This window comes from Hyla sarda, chromosome 10, assembly GCF_029499605.1.
Source record: "Hyla sarda isolate aHylSar1 chromosome 10, aHylSar1.hap1, whole genome shotgun sequence".
Lineage (NCBI taxonomy): Eukaryota > Metazoa > Chordata > Amphibia > Anura > Hylidae > Hyla > Hyla sarda.
This window is the reverse complement of record NC_079198.1, coordinates 104,987,368-105,012,761: the sequence shown is the minus strand read 5'-3', so window position 1 is coordinate 105,012,761 and position 25,394 is coordinate 104,987,368. Positions and strand designations below refer to the sequence as shown.

General features: G+C 46.4%; 1 protein-coding gene across 1 annotated transcript in view; it reads left to right on the top strand.

Annotated features, from left to right (window-relative positions):
- The window catches only part of VWA1 (von Willebrand factor A domain containing 1), a 106,149-nt gene that overhangs the window by 52,289 nt on the left and 28,466 nt on the right, over positions 1–25,394 (top strand). The window contains exon 2 of the mRNA XM_056544275.1: positions 24,747–25,313. Coding sequence (XP_056400250.1) covers positions 24,747–25,313 — 567 coding nt within the window. The remainder of the gene's footprint in view (positions 1–24,746; positions 25,314–25,394) is intronic.

Below are 25,394 nucleotides of genomic sequence, written 5' to 3'. Positions count from 1 at the left end.
GTGAAACGTGTCAATGGCTGGAAGAACTGACCAATCAGAATGGGCATTCACTGGTAAAACACCTGTATTACTGAAGTGTGTGCACTGACTGATATCTGGTAGCGCCCCCTACAGTACAGGAGGTATTACATGTTCTGTACTCTTTACCTGTGCCAGGGTTAGCTGCCCCTTTGGACACCAGGTAAGGGCGACTCCATGTTACTTTTTTAGGACATTGCCTGTACTGTACAGGACCCCAAAGAAGCTCCTGTCCTCTGCATAGACCAGTGTTTTCCAAGCAGGGTGCCCCCAGCTGTTGCAAAACTACAACTCCCAGCATGCCCGGACAGCCTTTGGCTGTCCGGGCATGCTGGGAGTTGTAGTTTTGCAACAGCTGGAGGCTCCCTGCTTGGGAAACACTGACATAGACAGTGATTTACAGCTCCCAGCAGATATTTCTTACTTTTATATGTAAGGATTTGCTTTATCTCTATTAGTTATCTACTTATTTTTCTTTAATCCTCACTTTTTCCTATTTTTTGGATGACATTTTGGTGCCTTTAGAACCAATTACCAGGTTTCCATAGAGTTCTGGTCTCAACATACGATGGTTTCAACATACAATGGTCGTCCTGGAACCGATTAATATTGTAACTTGAGGGACCACTGTATTAGAGAGATATGAGATAGATAGATAGATACACATGCTTCAGAATTTCCTTTCCCTTGTGCTAACAACATCATTTTTTCTGACGCTGATGGATTCCAGCCTGTGATAAAACCGATAAAGAACATGATCCGTCACATTTATGGAACTTTTGCTTGGAGAATTTTTCCATGTTTCCCTAACCCTCCATTATTCTTGTAAATGCGGCAGTCTAACTGATGGATGAGCCCGGTGCGATGATAGCAATATGTTCGATTATTTGTCCGCTCTTCATCGGCCTTTGTCTGTAGCACCTACTATTGTCATTAGTCTAATCTATTGACTCCGATAGCTCTAGAATGGGAAGACAAGGCGCCGAATTGGATAACAGAATGGGCCATTGGGTTCAGACAGAGCACTATGAAATATGTTCTAATATTTTACAATCACAGAACAGCAGAGATTGATGTTGGTGTCTCATATAGTGACGGATGATAAGCAGGTGTATATATCCGGTGGGGGGGAGGATTGTTATTAGAGATGAGCGAACTTACAGTAAATTTGATTCGTCACGAACTTCTCGGCTCGGCAGTTGATGACTTTTCCTGCATCAATGAGTTCAGCTTTCAGGTGCTCCGGTGGGCTGGAAAAGGTGGATATATTCCTAGGAAAGAGTCTCCTAGGACTGTATCCACCTTTTCCAGCCCACCGGAGCACCGGAAAGCTGAACTAATTTATGCAGGATAAGTCATCAACTGCCAAGCCGAGAAGTTTGTGACAAATCGAATTTACTGTAAGTTCGCTCATCTCTAATTGTTATCACTGAGTATAGGCTTTGTGATGTTTCTTTGTCTGATCAATGTCTAAAAGGGAAATTTGTCATAAAAAGATAGAGATTTCTAACAATTGATATTAGAAATTCACATTAAACAGAAATGGAGTAGAGTTTAGAGTAACAATACAAAGCAAATGTTATAAAAGAAAATAACTAAGTAAGACGTGAAACGGAAAGAGGTTGCGTGAAACTAGAAAAAAAAAACCCTGACCGCACCACTATTCTCTGGTATTGAATGGGGCTGAGCTGCAATACTAGACACAGCCTGTAGACAAGAATGGACACATTTATAACTATCTCTAAATAAGGTCTTCCATAACGAAAACTTCTCACCGGCGCACCTGATTGGTCAGTAACATACATAAAAGAATGGGGGCCCCATAACAAATATTGATATGAGCCTTCTATAATGGAGTCTTATTTTGCCCCCCAGGACAGAAAGGTCTGGAGTTTATTTCCCATTTGCTTTCCGTGAACCTATTGGTCAATACCTCAACCCCCCCCCCCCCTCATCTATTAAAGGGGTAGTCCAGTGGTGAAAAACTTATCCCCTATCCTAAGGATAGGGGATAAGTTTGAGATCGCGGGGGGTCCGACCGCTGGGCAGGGGCAGATGCAGAGTCGAGTCTCAGGAGGGGCACTATTAGAGTATTTTGTGTTGGCGGACAGAAAATAAGATGTTGCTTACGGAACTTACAATATTATTAAATGTATCATACAGTCCTAACCTTGTTTAAGACTCTTAGACCATGTTCACATGTCAGAGTAATTATCAAATATACCAATTGCCACAGAATGGGAAAGTGCTAAAGAAGTTTTTACCATTTAAAACTACAGCTCCCGGTATGACCTAAGTAGTGGTGAGGGGATGCTGGGAGTTGTTGTTTCACCCATCATTACTGCAGAACTTCTTCAGTGACTACAGCTCTGATGGGACACACACAGGAGGATACAGAATGATGTCAGTGACTACAGGTGACGTCTTCTCTATAGTGAGGAGAATACACAATGATATCAGTGACTACAGGTGACGTCTTCTCTATAGTCTTTCCTTATCTAATTCAGATAGTACATACCACCGGGACTTGTTTCAGCTAAATGTTCTCCCTGCCGAACTTGATGCCCAGACGTCTCCTCACTATGTCAGCGGATTCTGATCCTCTATATGAAAACAATAATTAGTATAATACTGTTACGCCGAGCGCTCCGGGTCCCCGCTCCTCCCCGGAGCGCTCGCTACACTCTCCCCGCTGCAGCGCTCCGGTCAGATCCACTGACCCGGGGCGCTGCGATTCCGCTTCCAGCCGGGATGCGATCCGCGATGCGGGTAGCGCCCGCTCGCGATGCGCACCCCGGCTCCCGTACCTGACTCGCTCGCCCTCGGTCCTGTCCCGGCGCGCGCAGCCCCGCTCCCTAGGGCGCGCGCGCGCCGGGTCTTTGCGATTTAAAGGGCCACTGCGCCGCTGATTGGCGCAGTGATCCCAATTAGTGTGTTCACCTGTGCACTTCCCTATATCACCTCACTTCCCCTGCACTCCCTTGCCGGATCTTGTTGCCATCGTGCCAGTGAAAGCGTTCCCTTGTGTGTTCCTAGCCTGTGTTCCAGACCTCCTGCCGTTGCCCCTGACTACGATCCTTGCTGCCTGCCCCGACCTTCTGCTACGTCCGACCTTGCTTCTGTCTACTCCCTTGTACCGCGCCTATCTTCAGCAGCCAGAGAGGTGAGCCGTTGCTAGTGGATACGACCTGGTCACTACCGCCGCAGCAAGACCATCCCGCTTTGCGGCGGGCTCTGGTGAAAACCAGTAGTGACTTAGAACCGATCCACTAGCACGGTCCACGCCAATCCCTCTCTGGCACAGAGGATCCACTACCTGCCAGCCGGCATCGTGACAGTAGATCCGGCCATGGATCCCGCTGAAGTTCCTCTGCCAGTTGTCGCTGACCTTACCACGGTGGTCGCCCAGCAGTCACAACAGATAGCGCAACAAGGCCAACAGCTGTCTCAACTGACCGTTATGCTACAACAGTTACTACCACAGCTTCAGCAGTCATCTCCTCCGCCAGCTCCTGCACCTCCTCCGCAGCGAGTGGCCGCTCCTGGTCTACGCCTATCCTTGCCGGATAAATTTGATGGGGACTCTAAGTTTTGCCGTGGCTTTCTTTCCCAATGTTCCCTGCATCTGGAGATGATGTCGGACCAGTTTCCCACTGAAAGGTCTAAGGTGGCTTTCGTAGTCAGCCTTCTGTCTGGAAAAGCCCTGTCTTGGGCCACACCGCTCTGGGACCGCAATGACCCCGTCACTGCCTCTGTACACTCCTTCTTCTCGGAAATCCGAAGTGTCTTTGAGGAACCTGCCCGAGCCTCTTCTGCTGAGACTGCCCTGTTGAACCTGGTCCAGGGTAATTCTTCCGTTGGCGAGTATGCCGTACAATTCCGTACTCTTGCTTCAGAATTATCCTGGAATAATGAGGCCCTCTGCGCGACCTTTAAAAAAGGCCTATCCAGCAACATTAAAGATGTTCTGGCCGCACGAGAAATTCCTGCTAATCTACATGAACTCATTCACCTAGCCACTCGCATTGACATGCGTTTTTCCGAAAGGCGTCAGGAGCTCCGCCAAGATATGGACTCTGTTCGCACGAGGCGTTTCTTCTCCTCGGCTCCTCTCTCCTCTGGTCCCCTGCAATCCGTTCCTGTGCATCCCGCCGTGGAGGCTATGCAGGTCGACCGGTCTCGCCTGACACCTCAAGAGAGGACACGACGCCGCATGGAGAACCTCTGCCTGTACTGTGCTAGTACCGAACACTTCCTGAGGGATTGTCCTATCCGTCCTCCCCGCCTGGAAAGACGTACGCTGACTCCGCACAAAGGTGAGACAGTCCTTGATGTCTACTCTGCTTCTCCACGTCTTACTGTGCCTGTGCGGATGTCTGCCTCTGCCTTCTCCTTCTCTACTGTGGCCTTCTTGGACTCTGGATCTGCAGGAAATTTTATTTTGGCCTCTCTCGTCAACAGGTTCAACATCCCAGTGACCAGTCTCGCCAGACCCCTTTACATCAATTGTGTAAACAATGAAAGATTGGACTGTACCATACGTTTCCGCACGGAGCCCCTTCTAATGAGCATCGGATCTCATCACGAGAGGATTGAACTTTTGGTCCTCCCCAATTGCACCTCGGAAATTCTCCTTGGACTTCCCTGGCTTCAACTTCATTCCCCAACCCTGGATTGGTCCACTGGGGAGATCAAGAGTTGGGGGCCCTCTTGTTCCAAGGACTGTCTAAAACCGGTTCCCAGTAACCCTTGCCGTGACTCTGTGGTTCCTCCAGTAACCGGTCTCCCTAAGGCCTATATGGACTTCGCGGATGTTTTCTGCAAAAAACAAGCTGAGACTCTACCTCCTCACAGGCCTTATGATTGTCCTATCGACCTCCTCCCGGGCACTACTCCACCCCGGGGCAGAATTTATCCTCTCTCTGCCCCAGAGACTCTTGCCATGTCTGAATACGTCCAGGAAAATTTAAAAAAGGGCTTTATCCGTAAATCCTCCTCTCCTGCCGGAGCCGGATTTTTCTTTGTGTCCAAAAAAGTTGGCTCCCTACGTCCTTGCATTGACTACCGCGGTCTTAATAAAATCACGGTTAAGAACCGCTACCCCCTACCCCTCATCTCTGAACTCTTTGATCGCCTCCAAGGTGCCCACATCTTTACTAAACTGGACTTAAGAGGTGCCTATAACCTCATCCGCATCAGAGAGGGGGATGAGTGGAAAACGGCATTTAACACCAGAGATGGACACTTTGAGTATCTGGTCATGCCCTTTGGCCTGTGCAACGCCCCTGCTGTCTTCCAAGACTTTGTTAATGAAATTTTTCGTGATCTGTTATACTCCTGTGTTGTTGTATATCTGGACGATATCCTAATTTTTTCTGCCAATCTAGAAGAACACCGCCAGCATGTCCGTATGGTTCTTCAGAGACTTCGTGACAATCAACTCTATGCCAAAATTGAGAAATGTCTGTTTGAATGCCAATCTCTTCCTTTTCTAGGATATTTGGTCTCTGGCCAGGGACTACAAATGGATCCAGACAAACTCTCTGCCGTCTTAGATTGGCCACGCCCCTCCGGACTCCGTGCTATCCAACGCTTTTTGGGGTTCGCCAATTATTACAGGCAATTTATTCCACATTTTTCTACCGTTGTGGCTCCTATCGTGGCTTTAACCAAAAAAAATGCCGATCCCAAGTCTTGGCCTCCTCAAGCGGAAGACGCCTTTAAACGACTCAAGTCTGCCTTTTCTTCGGCTCCCGTGCTCTCCAGACCTGACCCTTCCAAACCCTTCCTATTGGAGGTTGATGCCTCCTCAGTGGGAGCTGGAGCTGTTCTTCTACAAAAAAATTCTTCCGGGCATGCTGTCACTTGTGGTTTTTTTTCTAGGACCTTCTCTCCGGCGGAGAGGAACTACTCCATCGGGGATCGAGAGCTTCTAGCCATCAAATTAGCACTTGAGGAATGGAGGCATCTGCTGGAGGGATCAAGATTTCCAGTTATTATTTACACCGACCACAAGAACCTCTCCTACCTCCAGTCTGCCCAACGGCTGAATCCTCGCCAGGCCCGGTGGTCTCTGTTCTTTGCCCGATTTAATTTTGAGATTCACTTTCGGCCTGCCGATAAGAACATTAGGGCCGATGCTCTCTCTCGTTCCTCGGATGCCTCAGAAGTTGAACTCTCTCCGCAACACATCATTCCACCTGACTGCCTGATCTCCACTTCTCCAGCCTCCATCAGGCAAACTCCTCCAGGAAAGACCTTTGTTTCTCCACGCCAACGCCTCGGAATCCTCAAATGGGGTCACTCCTCCCATCTCGCAGGTCATGTGGGCATCAAGAAATCTGTGCAACTCATCTCCCGCTTCTATTGGTGGCCGACTCTGGAGACGGATGTTGTGGACTTTGTGCGAGCCTGCACTATCTGTGCCCGGGATAAGACTCCTCGCCAGAAGCCCGCTGGTCTTCTTCATCCCCTGCCTGTCCCCGAACAGCCTTGGTCTCTGATTGGTATGGATTTTATTACTGATTTACCCCCTTCCCGTGGCAACACTGTTATTTGGGTGGTCGTTGATCGATTCTCCAAAATGGCACATTTCATCCCTCTTCCTGGTCTTCCTTCAGCGCCTCAGTTGGCTAAACAATTTTTTGTACACATTTTTCGTCTTCACGGGTTGCCTACGCAGATCGTCTCGGATAGAGGCGTCCAATTCGTGTCTAAATTCTGGAGGGCTCTCTGTAAACAACTCAAGATTAAATTAAATTTTTCTTCTGCATATCATCCCCAGTCCAATGGACAAGTAGAAAGAATTAACCAGGTCTTGGGTGATTATTTGCGACATTTTGTTTCCTCCCGCCAGGATGACTGGGCAGATCTCCTCCCATGGGCCGAATTCTCGTATAACTTCAGAGTCTCTGAATCTTCCTCCAAATCCCCATTTTTCGTGGTGTACGGCCGTCACCCTCTTCCCCCCCTCCCTACCCCCTTGCCCTCTGGTCTGCCCGCTGTGGATGAAATTTCTCGTGACCTTTCCATCATATGGAGAGAGACCCAAAATTCTCTCTTACAGGCTTCATCACGCATGAAGAAGTTCGCGGATAAGAAAAGAAGAGCCCCTCCCATTTTTTCCCCTGGAGACAAGGTATGGCTCTCCGCTAAATATGTCCGCTTCCGTGTCCCTAGCTACAAGTTGGGACCACGCTATCTTGGTCCTTTCAAAATTTTGTGTCAGATTAATCCTGTCTCTTACAAACTTCTTCTTCCTCCTTCTCTTCGTATCCCTAATGCCTTTCACGTTTCTCTTCTTAAACCACTCATCCTCAACCGTTTTTCTCCCAAATCTGTTCCTCCCACTCCTGTTTCCGGCTCCTCGGACATCTTCTCTGTCAAAGAGATCTTAGCTTCTAAAAAGGTCAGAGGGAAAACTTTTTTTTTAGTGGATTGGGAGGGTTGTGGTCCTGAAGAGAGATCCTGGGAACCTGAGGACAACATCCTAGACAAAAGTCTGCTCCTCAGGTTCTCAGGCTCTAAGAAGAGGGGGAGACCCAAGGGGGGGGGTACTGTTACGCCGAGCGCTCCGGGTCCCCGCTCCTCCCCGGAGCGCTCGCTACACTCTCCCCGCTGCAGCGCTCCGGTCAGATCCACTGACCCGGGGCGCTGCGATTCCGTTTCCAGCCGGGATGCGATCCGCGATGCGGGTAGCGCCCGTTCGCGATGCGCACCCCGGCTCCCGTACCTGACTCGCTCGCCCTCGGTCCTGTCCCGGCGCGCGCGGCCCCGCTCCCTAGGGCGCGCGCGCGCCGGGTCTTTGCGATTTAAAGGGCCACTGCGCCGCTGATTGGCGCAGTGATCCCAATTAGTGTGTTCACCTGTGCACTTCCCTATATCACCTCACTTCCCCTGCACTCCCTTGCCGGATCTTGTTGCCATCGTGCCAGTGAAAGCGTTCCCTTGTGTGTTCCTAGCCTGTGTTCCAGACCTCCTGCCGTTGCCCCTGACTACGATCCTTGCTGCCTGCCCCGACCTTCTGCTACGTCCGACCTTGCTTCTGTCTACTCCCTTGTACCGCGCCTATCTTCAGCAGCCAGAGAGGTGAGCCGTTGCTAGTGGATACGACCTGGTCACTACCGCCGCAGCAAGACCATCCCGCTTTGCGGCGGGCTCTGGTGAAAACCAGTAGTGACTTAGAACCGATCCACTAGCACGGTCCACGCCAATCCCTCTCTGGCACAGAGGATCCACTACCTGCCAGCCGGCATCGTGACAAATACTGCCAAACACTGTATTCTTCGAATATAATACTGGCACATACCTTCTGAATATAATTCTGACACACTGTACCTCCTGAATATACAACACACTGTACCCTCTGAATATAATACCGCCACACACCGTACCCTCTGAATAGAATACTATCACACACCGTACCCTCTGAATATAATACTACCACACACTGCACCATCTAAATATAATACTACCACACACTGTGCCCCCTGAATATAACACTACCACACACTGTGCCCTCTAAATTTAACACTAGCAAACACTGCACTCTCTGAATATAATACTACCACACACTGCACTCTCTGAATATAATACTACCACACCGTGCCCTCTAAATTTAATACTAACACACACTGCACTCTCTGAATAGAATACTACCACACACTGCAATCTCTGAATATAATACTACCACACACTGTGCCCTCTAAATTTAATACTACCACACACTGCACTCTCTGAATAGAATACTACCACACACTGTACCCTCTGTATATAATACTACCAAACACTGCACTCTCTGAATATAATACTACCACACACTGCACTCTCTGAATATAATACTACCACACACTGTGCCCTCTAAATTTAATACTACCACACACTGCACTCTCTGAATAGAATACTACCACACACTGTACCCTCTGTATATAATACTACCACACACTGCACTCTCTGAATATAATACTACCACACACTGTACCCTCTAAATTTAATACTACCACACACTGCACTCTCTGAATATAACTTGCTGTGCAGTGCACCCTCTGAATAAAATACCCAAATGTATTGTGGCCCATAAAAAACATACCACCTCAGAAATTCCTCATAATCTACAATATACTTCTGAAATGCAGAACACTCTGTGCCTTCACATATAGTAATAATGCCCCATCTTGTGCCCCTACATATAATAATTATGACCCATCCTGTTCCCCACACAATAATGCCCTGTGCCCCTAACATATATTGCCCCCTGTGCTGTGCCCTTCACATATAATTCCCCGTTCTTTGCCCCTCACATATAATGCCCCCATCATGCGTCCCTCACATATAATGCCCCCTGTGCTGTGCCCCTCACATATAATGCCCCCCGTGCTGTGCCCCTCACATATAATGTCCCCTGTGCTGTTCCCCTCACATATAATGTCCCCTGTGCTGTTCCCCTCACATATAATGCCCCCTGTGCCCCTCACATATAATGCCCCCCATGCTGTGCCCCTCACATATAATGCTCCTGTCATATGCCCCACACATATAATGCCCCCTGTGCTGTGCCCTTCACATATAATGCCCCCGTTCTTTGCCCCTCACATATAATGCCCCCATCATGCACCCCTCACATATAATGCCCCGTGCTGTGCCCTTCACATATAATGCCCCCGTTCTTTGCCCCTCACATATAATGCCCCCATCATGCGCCCCTCACATATAATGCCCCCTGTCCTGTCCAGTCAGGGGGCATTATATGTGAGGGGCACAGCACAGGGGGCATTATATGTTTGGGGCACATGACAGGAGCATTATATGTGAGGGGCACAGGACAGGGGGCATTATATGTGAGGGGCGCATGATGGCGCATTATATATGAGGGGCGCATGATGGGGGCATTATTTGTGAGGGGCACAGCACAGGGGGCATTATATGTGTGGGGCACAGCACAGGGGGCATTATATGTGATGGGCACAGAACAAGGGGCATTATGTGTGTGGGGCACAGCACAGGCATTATATGTGAGGGGAACAGCACAGGGGGCATTATATGTGTGGGGCACAGCACAGGGGGCATTATATGTGTGGGGCACAGCACAGGGGGCATTATATGTGTGGGGCACAGCACAGGGGGAATTATGTGTGGGGCACAGCACAGGGGGTATTATATCATATAATGCCCCCTGTGCTGTGCCCCACACATATAATACCCCCTGTGCTGTGCCCCACACATATAATGCCCCCTGTGCTGTGCCCCCCACATATATAATTTATATGTGTGGGCACAGCACAGGGGGCATTATATGTGTGGGGCGCAGCACATGGGGCATTATATGTGTGGGGCGCAGCACATGGGGCATTATATGTGTGGGGCACAGCACAGGGGGCATTATATGTGTGGGCACAGCACAGGGGGCATTATATGTGAGGGGCTCAGCACATGGGGCCCCCTGTCATGTGCTCTTAACATATAGTGCCCCCAGTGCTTTGCCCTGCAGCACCTCACATAAAAAATTCCCCTTTCTCTTTCCCCCCCCCCCCTAAGTTTTTAAATCCCCTCCCCCTCCGATAAAGTGCCCTTAACAGTGGCAGATATTCTGTCTCCCAAATCCCCTGGGCCCTGAGCATACTCTTCTTACTTACTGTATGCTGGCCGCGGGGACGGGATTTCCGGGCGCCGGCGCGATGATGTGACATCATCGCGACGGCCTGCAGAGGATCGCGTCCCCGCAGCTCACTCGCTGTGTACTCACAGCGTGTGACTGCCTAGGTTAGTGAATGGTGGAGCGGAAGCTTACAGCTTCGGCTCCGCCATTCTAGGGGGCGGGGGGCAGCAATCTCGGGGGGGGCAATTGCCCCGTTGCCCCCCCCCCCTGGATTCGCCACTGCCGCTGGGGCCCCCTGCGATCTCTCTGTAGAGGGCCCTGGCTCTCCAGCCAGATAGCGGGTGTCGATCCCCGCACGAAGCGGCGGCCGACACGCCCCCTCAATACATCTCAATGGCAGAGCCGGAGATTGCCGAAGGCAGCGCTCCAGCTCTGCCATAGAGTTGTATTGAGGGGGCGTGTCGGCCGCCGCTTCGTGCGGAGGTCGACACGCCCCCTTCCCACGGGCTCTCGGGGCTCCGTACAGGAGATCGCATGGGGCCCCAGCGGTCGGACCCCCCGCGATCTGCAACTTATCCCCTATCCTTAGGATAGGGGATAAGTTGTTCACCACTGAGTCACCACTGGACTACTCCTTTAATGTGCAGACAATGCAATTCCCTGGATAGAGGAGTTCTGCACAATTTCTTACCAAAAGAGAGAGAGGAATAGGATAGACTATGACAGGGCCCCTTCTCCCCAAGGGCCCTAATAGCAGCCGCATGGTCTGTCACTATGGTACATACGCCCTAGAGGAGGGTGAAAGGTGTCTAAATGGTGGGGGTCCGACCACTGGGGACTGGAACGTCGGACAGCTATCAGCCTATCACTGGCCGGAGCGATGTCCCACCCCAGCCAGTGATAGGCTGAGCCCACTGTCATGTAAGAAGCCTATCACTGGCCGGGGCGGGACAACACTTCGGCCAGTGATAGGCTGACGGCTGTCCGACGTTCCAGTCCCCAGCGTAAGGCCGACGTAGGTAAGTTAATGTTTATTTTCTTTATCTTTTGCAACCCTTGTATACTTCAGAGGAAAACATTATTTATTTATTTTTTAAATCAACTGGTGCCAGAAAGTTAAACAGATTTGTAAATTACTTCCATAAAAAAATCTTAATCCTTCCAGTACTTATCAGCTGCTGTATTATCCACAGGAAGTTCTTTTCTTTTTTAATTTCCTTTCTGTCAGGCCACAGTGCTCTCTGCTGACACCTCTGTCCATTTTAGGAACTGTCCAGAGTAGGAGCAAATCCCTATAGCAAACCTCTCCTGCTCTGGACAGTTCCTAAAATGGACAGAGGTGTCAGCAGAGAGCACTATGGTAAGACAGAAAGGAAATTCAAAAAGAAAATAAACTTCCTGTGGATCATAACAGCAGCTGATAAGTACTGGAAGGATTAAGATTTTTTTTTATTTACAAATCTGTTTAAAGGGGTACTCCGGTGACAACCTTTTTTCTTTTAAATCAACTGGAGGCAGAAAGTTAAACATATTTGTAAATTACTTCTATAAAAAAATCTTAATCCTTCCTTTACTTATTAGCTGCTGAATACTACTAGGAAATTCTTTTCTTTTTGGAATGCTCTCTGATGACATCACGAGCACAGTTCTCTCTGCTGACGTTATTATAATAATAATAACGCTTTATTTATTGTTGTCCTTAGTGGGATTTGAACCCAAGTCCCCAGCACTGCAAGGCAGCAGTGCTAACCACTGAGCCACCATTCTGCCTTAGCATACATCTGCTATGCATGGTTGCTAAAATGGAAAGAGATGTCAGCAGAGAGCACTGTGCTCGTGATGTCATCAGTGTTCCCAAAAGAAAGGAATTTCCTCTGTAGCATTCAGCAGCTAATAGGTACTGGAAGGATTAAGATTTTTTAATAGAAGTAATTTACAAATATGTTTAACTTTCTGGCACCAGTTGATTTAAAAAAAATATATTTTTTCCAGTGGAGTACCCCTTTAATGGAGCGGTGGTCATACATGATGCTCTGCCTGTCATATGACGGGCAACTATTACACCCGATGGACACTGTTGGCTTATTTTGGGGATCAATGGCACCCCATTATGGTGGCATCTTGTACTATTCTAGCTGCCAAATGTGCCAAATCCTCAAACAGAGGACACCAGTGTGAACAGAACCCAAGTGGTGAGACCCAAAACTACCCCACTACTACACGGAATGGGTAAAATCCAAGGTTTGCTTTACCCCCTCACCCTAATAATTAATAAAGTGTATTAGAGAGTAATAATAAAGGGCGTGTTCTTGCCCCAGTTGGGAGGGCCCTGTGTATATTTTCACTCATCCATGAAACAGTTAAATTTTCCTTCGCCCCTAATGTTCCTTCCTCACCAATAATGTAAATGAACTGCAAGCGAGCACGAAAACAGCGCGAGCGGGAAAACACGAACAGATACGCAAATGTCTCTTACTCTGACCTTTTCAAGTGGACAAGTGTATAATACGGAATAAACAATGTGATATTTACAAAACGGAAATACCCCCAGAGCGAGCGGGATGATGAATGTCTGCGAGAATGTCTCTTTTTCCATAACGCTGCGGGATCCAAGTTTATTGCTGCACAGTCTAGAATCACTGCAGTTACTACTAGAGATGAGCGAACTTACAGTAAATTCGATTCATCATGAACTTCTCGGCTCGGCAGTTGATGACTTATCCTGCATAAATTAGTTCAGCTTTCCGGTGCTCCGGTGGGCTGGAAAAGGTGGATACAGTCCTAGGAAAGAGTCTCCTAGGAATGTATCCACCTTTTCCAACCCACCGGAGCACCTGAAAGCTGAACTAATTTATGCAGGGTAAGTCATCAACTGCCGAGCCGAGAAGTTCGTGACAAATCGAATTTTCTGTAAGTTCGCTCATCTCTAGTTACTACCTCTGCGTAGCTTAAATCTCTGTTTGCTGTCAGTGCATGGAAACCTTCTTGATTTCTTTCAGAAATGTCAACATCTGTACAATCAAGGCAATACATCAGCAGCACCCTCCTGATAATTTGCCATAAAGCAGTGGTCTCCAAACTGTGGCCCTCCAGCTGTTGCAAAACTACAACTCTCAGCATGCCCGGACAGCCGTTGGCTGTCCGGGCATGCTGGGAGTTGTAGTTTTGCAACAGCTGGAGGGCCACAGTTTGGAGACCACTGTTGTAATGTATCAGTGTAGCTAAAATGTATCAGCCTGTAGCCGTTGTTTAGAATTATTTATTAGAAGAATGTAGCAAACTACCGTATTTTTCGCCGTATAAGACGCACTTTTTCTTCCCCAAAACTGGGGGGAAAAAGTCGGTGCGTCTTATACGGCGAATACACCCCTATCGCGGCGGTCCCTGCGGCCATCAACGGCCGGGACCCGCGGCTAATACAGGATATCACCGACTGCGGTGATGCCCTGTATTAACCCTTCAGACGCTGCGATCAAAGCTGACCGCCGCATCTGAAGGGAAGGTGACACCAACCCGGCTGTTCAGTCGGGCTGTTCGGGACCGCCGCGATTTCACAGCGGCAGTCCCGAACAGCCCGACTGAACAGCCGGGTTAGTGCTTACAGGACACCGGGAGGGACCTTACCTGCCTCCTCGGTGTCTTCTCCGTTCAGGGATCCCCTGTATGGCCGGCGCTCTCCATCCTCGTCGTCGCCAACGGCTGTCCGGGCATGCTGGGAGCTGTAGTTTTGCAACATCTGGAGGTCCACAGGTTGAAGACCACTATTGGGTTCAAAATCTTTATTTTTTTTAGATTTTGCACCTATAAATTGGGTGCTTCTTATACGCCGGTGCGTCCTATAGGGCGAAAAATACGGTATATAGTTTTAGATGTGAGTGTTCCTATTTTATCAAATGGAAAATACATTTTTAACCTTGTTAAACACCATGTAAATAAATTACATCTTGTACTATCCTTAAAGAGTACCTGTCATGATCTTGTTACATTTTATAATCCTCCCAGTTCACTGCCCCCATCATGATAAACCACCCCCTGGCTTTATTTTTATTATTTTTAAGTTCTCCACCTTTTCCAGCCCACCGGAGCACCTGAAAGCTGAACTAATTTATGCAGGATAAGTCATCAACTGCCAAGCTGAGAAGTTCGCGATGAATCGAATTTACTGTAAATTTGCTCATCTCTACTGCTGACCCACAAGCTATATCAGGGCATGCTGGGAGTTGTAGTTAGTAACTAAACTAAGTAGCTAAAAAATAATAATAATAATAATAATAATAATAAAAAGTGACCAAAAAGTCACATCTAAACAAAAATGGTCCTGTTAAAAACTACAGATCGGGGTGGAAAAAATGAGCCCTCATACAGTCCCATATAATGAAAAATAACAAAAGTTATAGGGGTCAGAATAGGAGAAAATGTCCCCCCGCATATGTGTATCCTGTGATGTTACGCATATATAATTATGCAATTATGCAAATTATGCAAAAAATTTTTGCAAGAAAGGTGGCAACCCTAGAGCCAAGATACCATGCACGAAATGTGAGATCTCTAGCTAAGCCAGGCCAGAGCATCCCTGCGCATGTGCCACTTACTATATCAGGAATCGGTGAGCACATTAGAGATTGGGGTGACCTGATGATAGGTCTCTCTCTGTCTCTTTACTAAATCCAGGTGCAACAGAGGTCATCAATTTTGTATAGACAATGCAGTGCAGGTAGTAGATGACAAGAGAAATAAGGCTGAGGTGTAAAGTAGGTCGCTTCTCGGCCTTTTTTCTAAGATCAAGTGTAGTATCTGTTCTTATCAGTGGTTTAGTCTCTGCCATTGATGTAGGATGGAAGCTGCATGGAGGAGCAGGTGAACCGGGGCTTTCCTAGTGCCAGAGGACCAGCTCAACGGCTGCCCTGATGTGACCAGTTTCCTCAGGGTCTCGCCATGAGGTGGGGGGGGGGGGGGTGTAGAGCCGAGGTGAAAGGATCTGCTACTCCTCACTATATGCCCCTGGCATAAGTGCCCTGGTTCCACCTTGGTTTGCTTAACCTTCCCTGGTGCCAGGAGAGAAGCACCTATGGTCTATGCATATGGACCATCGGTGCCATGACAGCCCGCAGAGGTTCACCCCTCCCCACCCCTGGCTCTGGGTTGAATCAGAGGTCAGCGTGGGGTGTGGGGTAAATATTTTCATATCACCCCCATAGGATTGGTCCCCAGAAGCCAGGGGAGGGGAATGTGGGTCTCACACTATTGCAAGATGTGCTGGTGCTGTTAGTGCCCCCTCAGACTCAGGAGTCACTCGTGTTATACTGGGTTGAAGCTTCGTGCCCGCAGTTTCCTGCGGTAGGCATATGGGTTAAGTTTTACAATAACATTTTATAATAATAAATCTGTGGCCTTTACAACCCCACAAGTTGTCATGCAATTTTATTCGGGGGGAGAAGGTCAGGCCACAGTAAGGTTTTATTTAGAAGGTTGATGCAGATAGGTTGTCAAGTGTCTCCCTCATAGGAAAAGATGACAGACAAGTAGGTATGAAGAAAACACTCTGACTTTATTATTATCAAGTATTAGTATAGAAAAGTGAAGGGCGTACCTACCAATTTTGGGGAGTAAATGGTTAGTACAATAATTGCAGTTTTAGCCAATCACAGAAAGTTTCAATTCTTCAGCAATTGACGTCAGCTACAGGAAACAAAATGTATTAAGAACAGGACCATGAAAGAAACTGGGAATTTAGAAAAAGAGAGAAGAAAGAAAAATAAAATAATAATGAAGGAGAGTTCTCTCCCAACCTTTCAGAGAGCACTTACCTCGGGTCTTAAAATAAAAAAAATAAAAAAAGTAAAGTAGGCCCCCAGTCGTCATTCATAGAGTAACATTAAGGGCCCACAGACTTCAGGACCCACATTCTGCCCTCTGCTGTCACAGGTTCTTTGGGTTTATGTGTAATTATTAATCCATAGATATAATAAAGGTAATGCATTCAGTTCCCATGTAAGTCAATTATTAAGAGAAGTACATTTCTGGCGCGCCATGCTGCATACATAGATGTGTAACCCCCGTCACAGATGAGTGCGCAGCAGACAATGAACCGGTTACAGGTCACACCTCACACCGGCCTGCCAGACTGACGCAGGTCTCTTCAGGACAAGCTGTTTTTAATCTCTGGCAGGATGTGTCTGTTTTTGCCCGGGTTCCTGGGTGGGTCGGCTTTTTAGGCACACTTTTGGCAAGGAATGTGTTTGCTCTTGTTCTATTTTTTAACCCTGTGAACTCCGGAGATGAAGGTCCGTCCCTGTGTCTGCTGCGGAAACCATCACAGAGCATAAATCTGAACCTTGTAGAGGCTATTTCCCCATAAATATAAACCCTAGTAAAGGAATGTCATAGCAGGCTCCTAGGCCTCACTGCAAACTCTGTAACAGGCCTCCCATCTACCATGTGCTATTTATACAAATGGAGCCTTCTTATGTGGCAGAGGATATTTTGATCCACCCTTAGGCACTAAATTACAATTTCTTTCACTGCCCCCAACACCCCCCACCTCTAGATGTAAACATGCCTAAAGTCTTCCTTTTTAAAGGTGTACTCCACCTCTAGACGTCTTATCCCCTATCCAAAGTATAGGGGATAAGATGTCTGATTTTTGGGGTCCGGCTGCTGGGACCCATCCCTGTACGCCCCTACCCCCTGTGCAATCTATGGCCCAGCTGTGGTCATCATGCCCCCCTCCACTAAAGGAGTACTCTGGTGCAGACTACTGCTCCGTCCTGCCCAGGCTGCAAAAAAAATGAAAATAAACCATCAGTCACCTTCCTGGGTTCCCGCGGAGCGTCACTACAGCTGATCGGTCCTCCAGTCCATCTCCTTCATACTTCCGTGTGAACGAAGTGTCACATGGCGATCAGCCTATTATGGACTGAAGCAGAACATTGCGGCGGCCAGCGATAGGCTGAACGCCATGTGAAGCTTCGTTCACATGGAAGTATGAAGAAGATGAACCGGAGGACCGATCAGCTGTAGTGGGGATCCGCAGGAACCCAGGAAGGTGACTGATGGTTTATTTTAATTTTTTTTGCAGCCCGGGCAGGACGAAGCAGGAGTAGTCTACACCAAAGATGAGCGAACTTACAGTAAATTCGATTCGTCACGAACTTCTCGGCTCGGCAGTTGATGACTTATCCTGCATAAATTAGTTCAGCCTTCAGGTGCTCCGGTGGGCTGGAAAAGGTGGATACATTCCTAGGAAAGAGTCTCCTAGGACTGTATCCACCTTTTCCAGCCCACCAGAGCACCTGAAAGCTGAACTAATTTATGCAGGAAAATTCATCAACTGCCGAGCCGAGAAGTTCGTGACGAATCGAATTTACTGTAAGTTCGCTCATCTCTAGTCTGCACCAGAGTACTCCTTTAATTTCAATGGGAGAAATATGAAGGTGACACAACACCTTTGGTCGCTCGTAATCCGGCACGGAGAGGAGTTCACTCCATGCATGCGGATCACTAGGGTGCTGAAGATCCTTTAGATAGAGGATTAGAAGTCTAGGTGAGGAGTAACCCTTTAAAGGGGTATTCCAGGAATCAAAAAACAGGCCTTTTTTTATTTTTTTTTCAAAGACCTCTTCCTGTTTGTCTCCAGGTTCTGCAGCTCAGTTCCATTGAAGTAAATGGAGCCAAGTTGTAATACCACACCCAAAGTGCAGACAAGGAGGGAGATGTATTTGAAAGAAAAGAAAAAAAGGCCTGTTTTTTTATTCCTGGAATACCCCTTTAAGGGAAGTTAGTAAAATTGTAATTCAGTCTTTTTTTTTTGTAACAATTGTGTGGGTGGCAACCAATATGGCCCCATTACAGCTTCCAGGGAGAATAGGGCCTGTATATGGAGCTACTCCAACTCAATCCATACAAATGAATGGGGCTGAGCTACAGCAACATTGACAGTGTTGGCACTGGTGATCCTGTGTATGCTGCCGCCTCAGCGTTCTGCTTCCTGCAACATACATTTTTTGTCTTCCTGTGAATTTAAATGATAAAAGTAAGAAAACTTTGCAAATAATCTAAATAGAAGAGTATATATAACAGTTTTGTGTATACAGCTTTTCTGCTCATCTATATGTCTCTATGCTTATAGATTACAAAGAAATCTTGAGGGGGGGGTTGAATAATCATCATCTGTGTAAATCAAGTTATTTTTACCCCTGTTTGCCTGGGCAAGTCTATGGGAGGGGGCGTGCGAGGGCATGGCCGACCCCCACAGCGCGCAGCCAGCGTTCGGAACTAAATGTCAATGACTAAAGGCCAGTGGAGTACCCCTTTAAAAGAGTCTGTATGATTTGCGCAACAATTTTATGCCTTTTCACCAATTGCGATGTTTTAACCCCCCCCCCAAAAAAGAAGGGTACAACCAATAATAAATCCCCCCCGCGTGTCCTGCATTCTCTTTCCTATTTTATCTTACTTATCTCTTGCATAGTTGATAGTTGATAGGAAAGCCAACATGCAGGTATAGAGAAAGCCTATAGTGGAGTGTTTTCCAACCATTGTGCCTCCAGCTGTTGCACGACTACAACTCCCAGCATGCCCGGACAGCCTTCGGCTGTCCGGGCATGCTGGAAGTTGTAGTTGTGCAACAGCTGGAGGCACATTGGCTGGAAAACACTAGGGGTGTCCTGACTTTCTCCCTGATGAAGGATGTTACAGGAAAGTAGCATCGGTGTGTAGGATTTGCTTTTGAATTAAAGGGGTACTCCCGTGGAAAACTTTTTTTTTAAATCAATAGGTGGCAGAAAGTTAAACAGATTTGTAAATGACTTCTATCAAAAAAATATTAACCCTTCCAGTACTTTTTAGGGGCTGTATACTACAGAGGAAATACTTTTTTTTTCAGATTTCTCTTCTGTCACGACCACAGTGCTCTCTGCTGACCTCTGTTGTCCATTTTAGGAACTGTCCAGAGCAGGAGAAAATCCCCATAGCAAACATATGCTGCTCCGGACAGTTGCTAAAATGGACAGCAGAGGTCAGCAGAGAGCACTGTGGTCGTGACAGAAGAGAAATCCAAAAAGAAAAGCATTTCCTCTGTAGTATACAGCCCCTAAAAAGTACTGGAAGGGTTAAGATTTTTTAAATAGAAGTAATTTACAAATCTGTTTAACTTTCTGGCACCAATTGATTTAAAATAAAAAAAGTTTTCCACGGGAGTACCCCTTTAAGGGCAGATAAGACACCATTAAAAGTGACCGACACCCGCTTCCTATGCTGGAAGTTGCGGTACTGCAACAGCTGGAGGCACATTGGTCGAGAAACACTGCTTTAGAGGAACCAGCACAGTATATAGTGTAGGTTAATATTTGCTGATGGACTATGGCAGGTTTACAGACAATATATTGATTGGCGTTTACAATAAGAGAGGACTTTGTTCATGTTTAAGAAGACTGCCCCTCCCCACCGTACTTCGAGGTGGATGTGTAATGGAGTATTGAGTTTTTTTGGGTTAAAGGGCAGAAATGTTCAGGTTTACATGACATTTTATGAGGTATGGAATTACTGAGGGATGAGGTAAGAGGCGGAGCTTGAGATTTATGTCTCCAATGATGTCTGTCAAAAGACGTGCGAGATTGGGGATTTATTGGCTAGAATAGGTAGAGAACTCATGTACTGGATATAATAGACTGTGAGTACGCAGGGTCTGCTGGTACCTTCTCTGAATGTATGAGTCTCTGTAAGAAATACGAAGGTTGGCTGTACACATTGGATCAATGTCGGCTGAAGCCACCAATATCTGTGGGACCAACCAACCATATAATGTGTAACGGAGCCTCCCAACTCTCCCCCAATGACAGATATTGGGGAAGACAAGAATAGTGCAGTTGGATTTCAGCATACCCCAACTACAGTGCTCCCTCAAGTTACAATATTAATCGGTTCCAGGACGACCATTGTATGTTGAAACTAGAGATGAGCGAACTTACAGTAAATTCGATTCGTCACGAACTTCTCGGCTCGGCACGGTTTTAGGTCCGGTTGTAAAAGCGCATACGGCGCAAAAATGAGCCGACCGGACCGAACGTTTCACTCCGGTCGGCTCATTGAAGTGAATGGCATACGGGAGCGCATACGGTTACATACGGGAGCGCGAGCTTTTAGCTCCCCCCTGCCGTATGCGCTCCCGTATGGGACAAAACGTAGTGTGAACCCAGCCTTATACAGGGGTTTTACCAGTATAATGTCCATTCTGATTGGTCCGTTCTTTCAGTCATTGAAGTTTACCAGATCTGGACTGTCTGTACATTGTATGTTGAGTCTGGTTTCAAATTACAATGGTCCAGAAAAGACCACTGTATGTTGAAACTATTGTATGTTGAGGGATCACTGTATATGGAGTAGACTGGTTGTAGTTTATTTTACTTTCCCATTCAGAACACATACCTGCTTGACCGAGCCAAGGAGGGAAGACGGGAGAGATACCTATCGCTAAACGTTCTATCTATGTGTATCACCGAAAAGGTCCTCCTGTCGGTCAGGCCCTAACATGATAAAGGGCCAAGTCCCAACAGGGCTTTTGAGGTCCAGCAGTCTCTGCAATGCAGTCATGGGCACATCCACTTCTTCCTTATAGCCGGATAGTGGGTCCTCAGTAAGATTTGTTCTTAAGATGGTGGATTCAAGGTCCAATCTAGGACACAACTACAAACTTTACCGGTCACACATGGGATTGGACTTAGCAGTTGGTCCAAGGACATCTTCAATCCCATGCCGTAAGCAAATGGCGTCCCAGTGTTGTCTTACTGACAACTTTTAAGACATTTAGGGGGAGATTTATCAAAACATGTGCAGAGTTAAAGTTGACCAGTTGCTCATAGCAACCAATCAGATCGCTTCTTTCATTTTTCACAATGAAAGAAGCAAGCCGATTGGTTGCTGTGGTCAACTTTAAACTTGTGCCAGAAAGTTAAATAGATTTGTAAATGACTTCTATTAAAAAAAATCATTACCCTTTCAGTACTTTTTAGCAGCTGTATGCTACGGAGGAAATTCTTTTCTTTTTTTAATTTCTTATTTTGTCTTTTCCACAGTGCTCTCTGCTGACACCTGATGTCCATATCAGGAACTGTCCAGAGCAGGAGAAAATCCACATTGCAAACCTATGCTGCTCTGGACAGTTCCTGACATGGACAGAGGTGTCAGCAGAGAGCACTGTGGACAAGACAAAAAAAGAAATTCAAAAAGAAAATAATTTATTTTCTGTAGCATACAGCTGCTAAAAAGTACTGGAAGGGTAAAGCTTTTTTAATTGAAATCATTTACAAATCTGTTTAACTTTCTGGCACCAGTTGATTTAAAAAAAAAAAATGTTTTCCACCGGAGTACCCCTTTAACTCTGCACAGTGTTTCAGGTGTTCCAGTATTTACAGACTTAGCTATGGATTTCGGATAGGAGTGTAGGCCTCAAAGTTGGAGAAGTCTAAACCAGTGGTCTCAAACTGTGTCCCTCTAGGTGTTGCAAAACGGCCAACAGCTGTCCGGGCATGCTGGAAATTGAAATTTTGCAACATCTGGAGGGCCACAGTTTGAGACCACTTGTAAATTCTTAAAGGGGTACTCCGGTGGAAAACTATTTTTTTTATATATATATTAACTGATGCCAGAAACAGATATGTAAATTACTTCTATTAAATCTTCATCCTTCCAGTACTTATCAGCTGCTGTATACTTCAGAGGAAGTCGTATACTTATTTTCTGTCTGACCACAGTGCTCTCTGCTGACACCTCTGTCCATGAACTGTCCAGAGCAGGAAAAAAATCCCCATAGCAAACCTCTCCTGCTCCAGACAGTTCCTGACATGGACAGAGGTGTCAACAGAGAGCACTGTGGTCAGACAGAAAAGAACTACACAACTTCCTCTGTAGTATACAGCAGCTGATAAGTACTGGAAGGATTAATAGAAGTAATTAAAAAATCTGTGTAATTTTCTGCCACCAGTTGATTAAAAAAATTAATAAATAAATAAAATTCTTCTGGAATACCCCTTTAATATCTTCTGCAGACAGAGACGTAACTTGTAGCTGATGGGCACCAATGCATATGGTAAGAGGGCTATCACCTACAATGTGCCATTTACAGTCATGGCCATAAATGTTGGCACCCTTGAAATTTTTCTAGAAAATGAAGTTTTTCTCTCAGAAAAGGATTGCAGTAACACGTGTTTTGCTATACACATGTTTATTCCCTTTGTGTGTATTGGAATTAAACCAAAAAAGGGAGGAAAAAAAGCTAATTGGACATAATATCACACCAAACTCTATTAATGGGCTGGACGAAATTATTGACACTCTTTCAAAATTGGGGAAAAATAAGATTATTTCAAGCATGTGATGCTCCTTTAAACTCACCTGGGGAAAGTAACAGGTGTGGGCAATATAAAAATCACACCTGAAAGCAGATAAAAAGGAGAGAAGTTCACTTAGTCTTTGCATTGTGTGTCTGTGTGTGCCTCACTAAGCATGGACAACATAAATAGGACAAGAGAACTGTCTGAGGACTTAAGAACCAAAATTGTGGAAAAATATCAACAATCTCACGGTTACAAGTCCATCTCCAGAGATCTAGATTTGCCTTTGTCCACAGTGCGCAACATTATCAAGAAGTTTGCAACCCATGGCACTGTAGCTAATCTCCCTGGGAGTGGACGGAAGAGAAAAATTGATGATAGGTGTCAACGCAGAATAGTCCAGATGGTGGATAAGCAGCCCCAAACAAGTTCCAAAGATATTCAAGCTTTCCTGCAGGCTCAGAGAGCATCAGTGTCAGCACGAACTATCCATCGACATTTAAATGAAATGAAACGCTATGGCAGGAGACCCAGGAGGACCCCACTGCTGACACAGAGATATAAAAAAAAGCAAGACTACATTTTGCCAAAATGAACTTGAGTAAGCCAAAATCCTTCTGGAAAAAACGTCTTGTGGAGAGAGGAGACCAAGATAGAGCTCTTTGGTAAAACACATCATTCTACTGTTTACCGAAGACGGAATGAGGTCTACAAAGAAAAGGACACAGTACTTACAGTGAAATATGGTGAAGGTTCAATGTGTTTGCGTCCGAGACCTTGGGTCTTCCAGCAGGACAATGACCCCAAACATATGTCAAAATGCCCCCAGAAATGGATGGCAACAAAGCGCTGGAGAGTTCTGAAGTGGCAGCAATGAGTCCAGATCTAAATACCATTGAATACCTGTGGAGAGATCTTAAAATTTCTGTTGGAAATAGGCGCCCCTCCAATAAGAGAGACCTGGAGCAGTTTGCAAAGGAAGAGTCGTCCAACATTCCGGCTGAGAGGTGTAAGAAGCTTATTGATGGTTATAGGAAGAGACTTATTTCAGTTAATATTTGGTTGCACACCCTTGGAAAAAAATAAGTTAAGGGTGCCAATAATTTTGTCCAGCCCATTTTTGGAGTTTGGTGACATTATGTCCAATTTGCTTTTTTTCCTCCCTTTTTTGGTTTAGTTCCAATAGACACAAAGGGAATAAACATGTGTATATCAAAACATGTGTTACTGCAATCCTTTTCTGTGAGAAATACTTCATTTTCTTGAAAAATTTCAGGGGCGCCAATATTTACGGCCATGACTGTATACAAAAATGAACACTGATAGGACCACCACTAAGTGACTAAAGTTTGGTGACCCAACTAAGCTGGTGCTGGAGGTGCAAACTTTTGGAAGAGGTGAATATAATCCAAACAATAGAACAAAAGAAGAATGCACTCACCGTCCAGATACAATCTTTATTCCATTAGTGTATCATAAAGCTGACAGGCAGGTGAGGCAGGTATGGTGGGGGCATAACCGGAACAGACTGTTTCGTGCCATTGACGCACTTCCTCTAGCCGGTGCCATTTATGATACTGGTGTCATCTTATGTTGCACAGGTGTCTTTTGGGATCCCTCAAGCATCAGGTGTCACCCTGCACTTCTTGTATCTATGGCCCTAGTTGCAGGCCTGACTATGTAATGTATTAACCAAAAAAAAAGTAAATCAGCATAGATAGCGAGCATACATTCCATCGTGCACATATTCAGTACTAAAAGTTTTCTTCTGTATCTAAATAATGTTTTTTTGTGTTTTTTTGTAGATCGTTCCAGCTTCGTCCCAGATTCAGAAGGTGACCTTTACTTCCTGCTGGACAGCTCGGGAAGCGTCACCTACGATGAGTTTTCCAAAGTCAAACAATTCATTGGGGATCTTCTCCAACCTTTTAAGTTTGGTCCACAGGACGTTCAGGCCAGCGTCGTCCAGATCAGCACTAATCCTACGCTGGAATTTCCCTTGAACCAATACAGTTCCAGTAAGGATGTCCAAAAAGCCATTCAGCAAATAAGGCAACGTATGGGCGATACAAATACAGGCAAAGCTATTGATTATGTCAAGAAAAATCTCTATGCAGAAGACTTTGGCTCTAGGGGTGATGTCCCGAAAGTTCTGGTTTGGATGACGGATGGATTGTCCACTGATGACATCTCTGGGCCTATGAAGCTTCTCAAGGACAAGGGCGTTTCAGTATTTATTATTTCCACAACGGGTCGAGGAAATTTCCAGGATTTATCTGCGGCAGCCAGTGATCCCAATGAGAAATATTTAAAGTTTGTCGATAAGGATGATCTGGGGATCATTACAAAGGAGCTGCGGGACTCAATCATTGGTACGTGGAGCCACCTCACATACAAAGTCAACCTTAGTCAATGGTGGCGACAACAAAGAGGGACCAAATTATTCTTAAGTC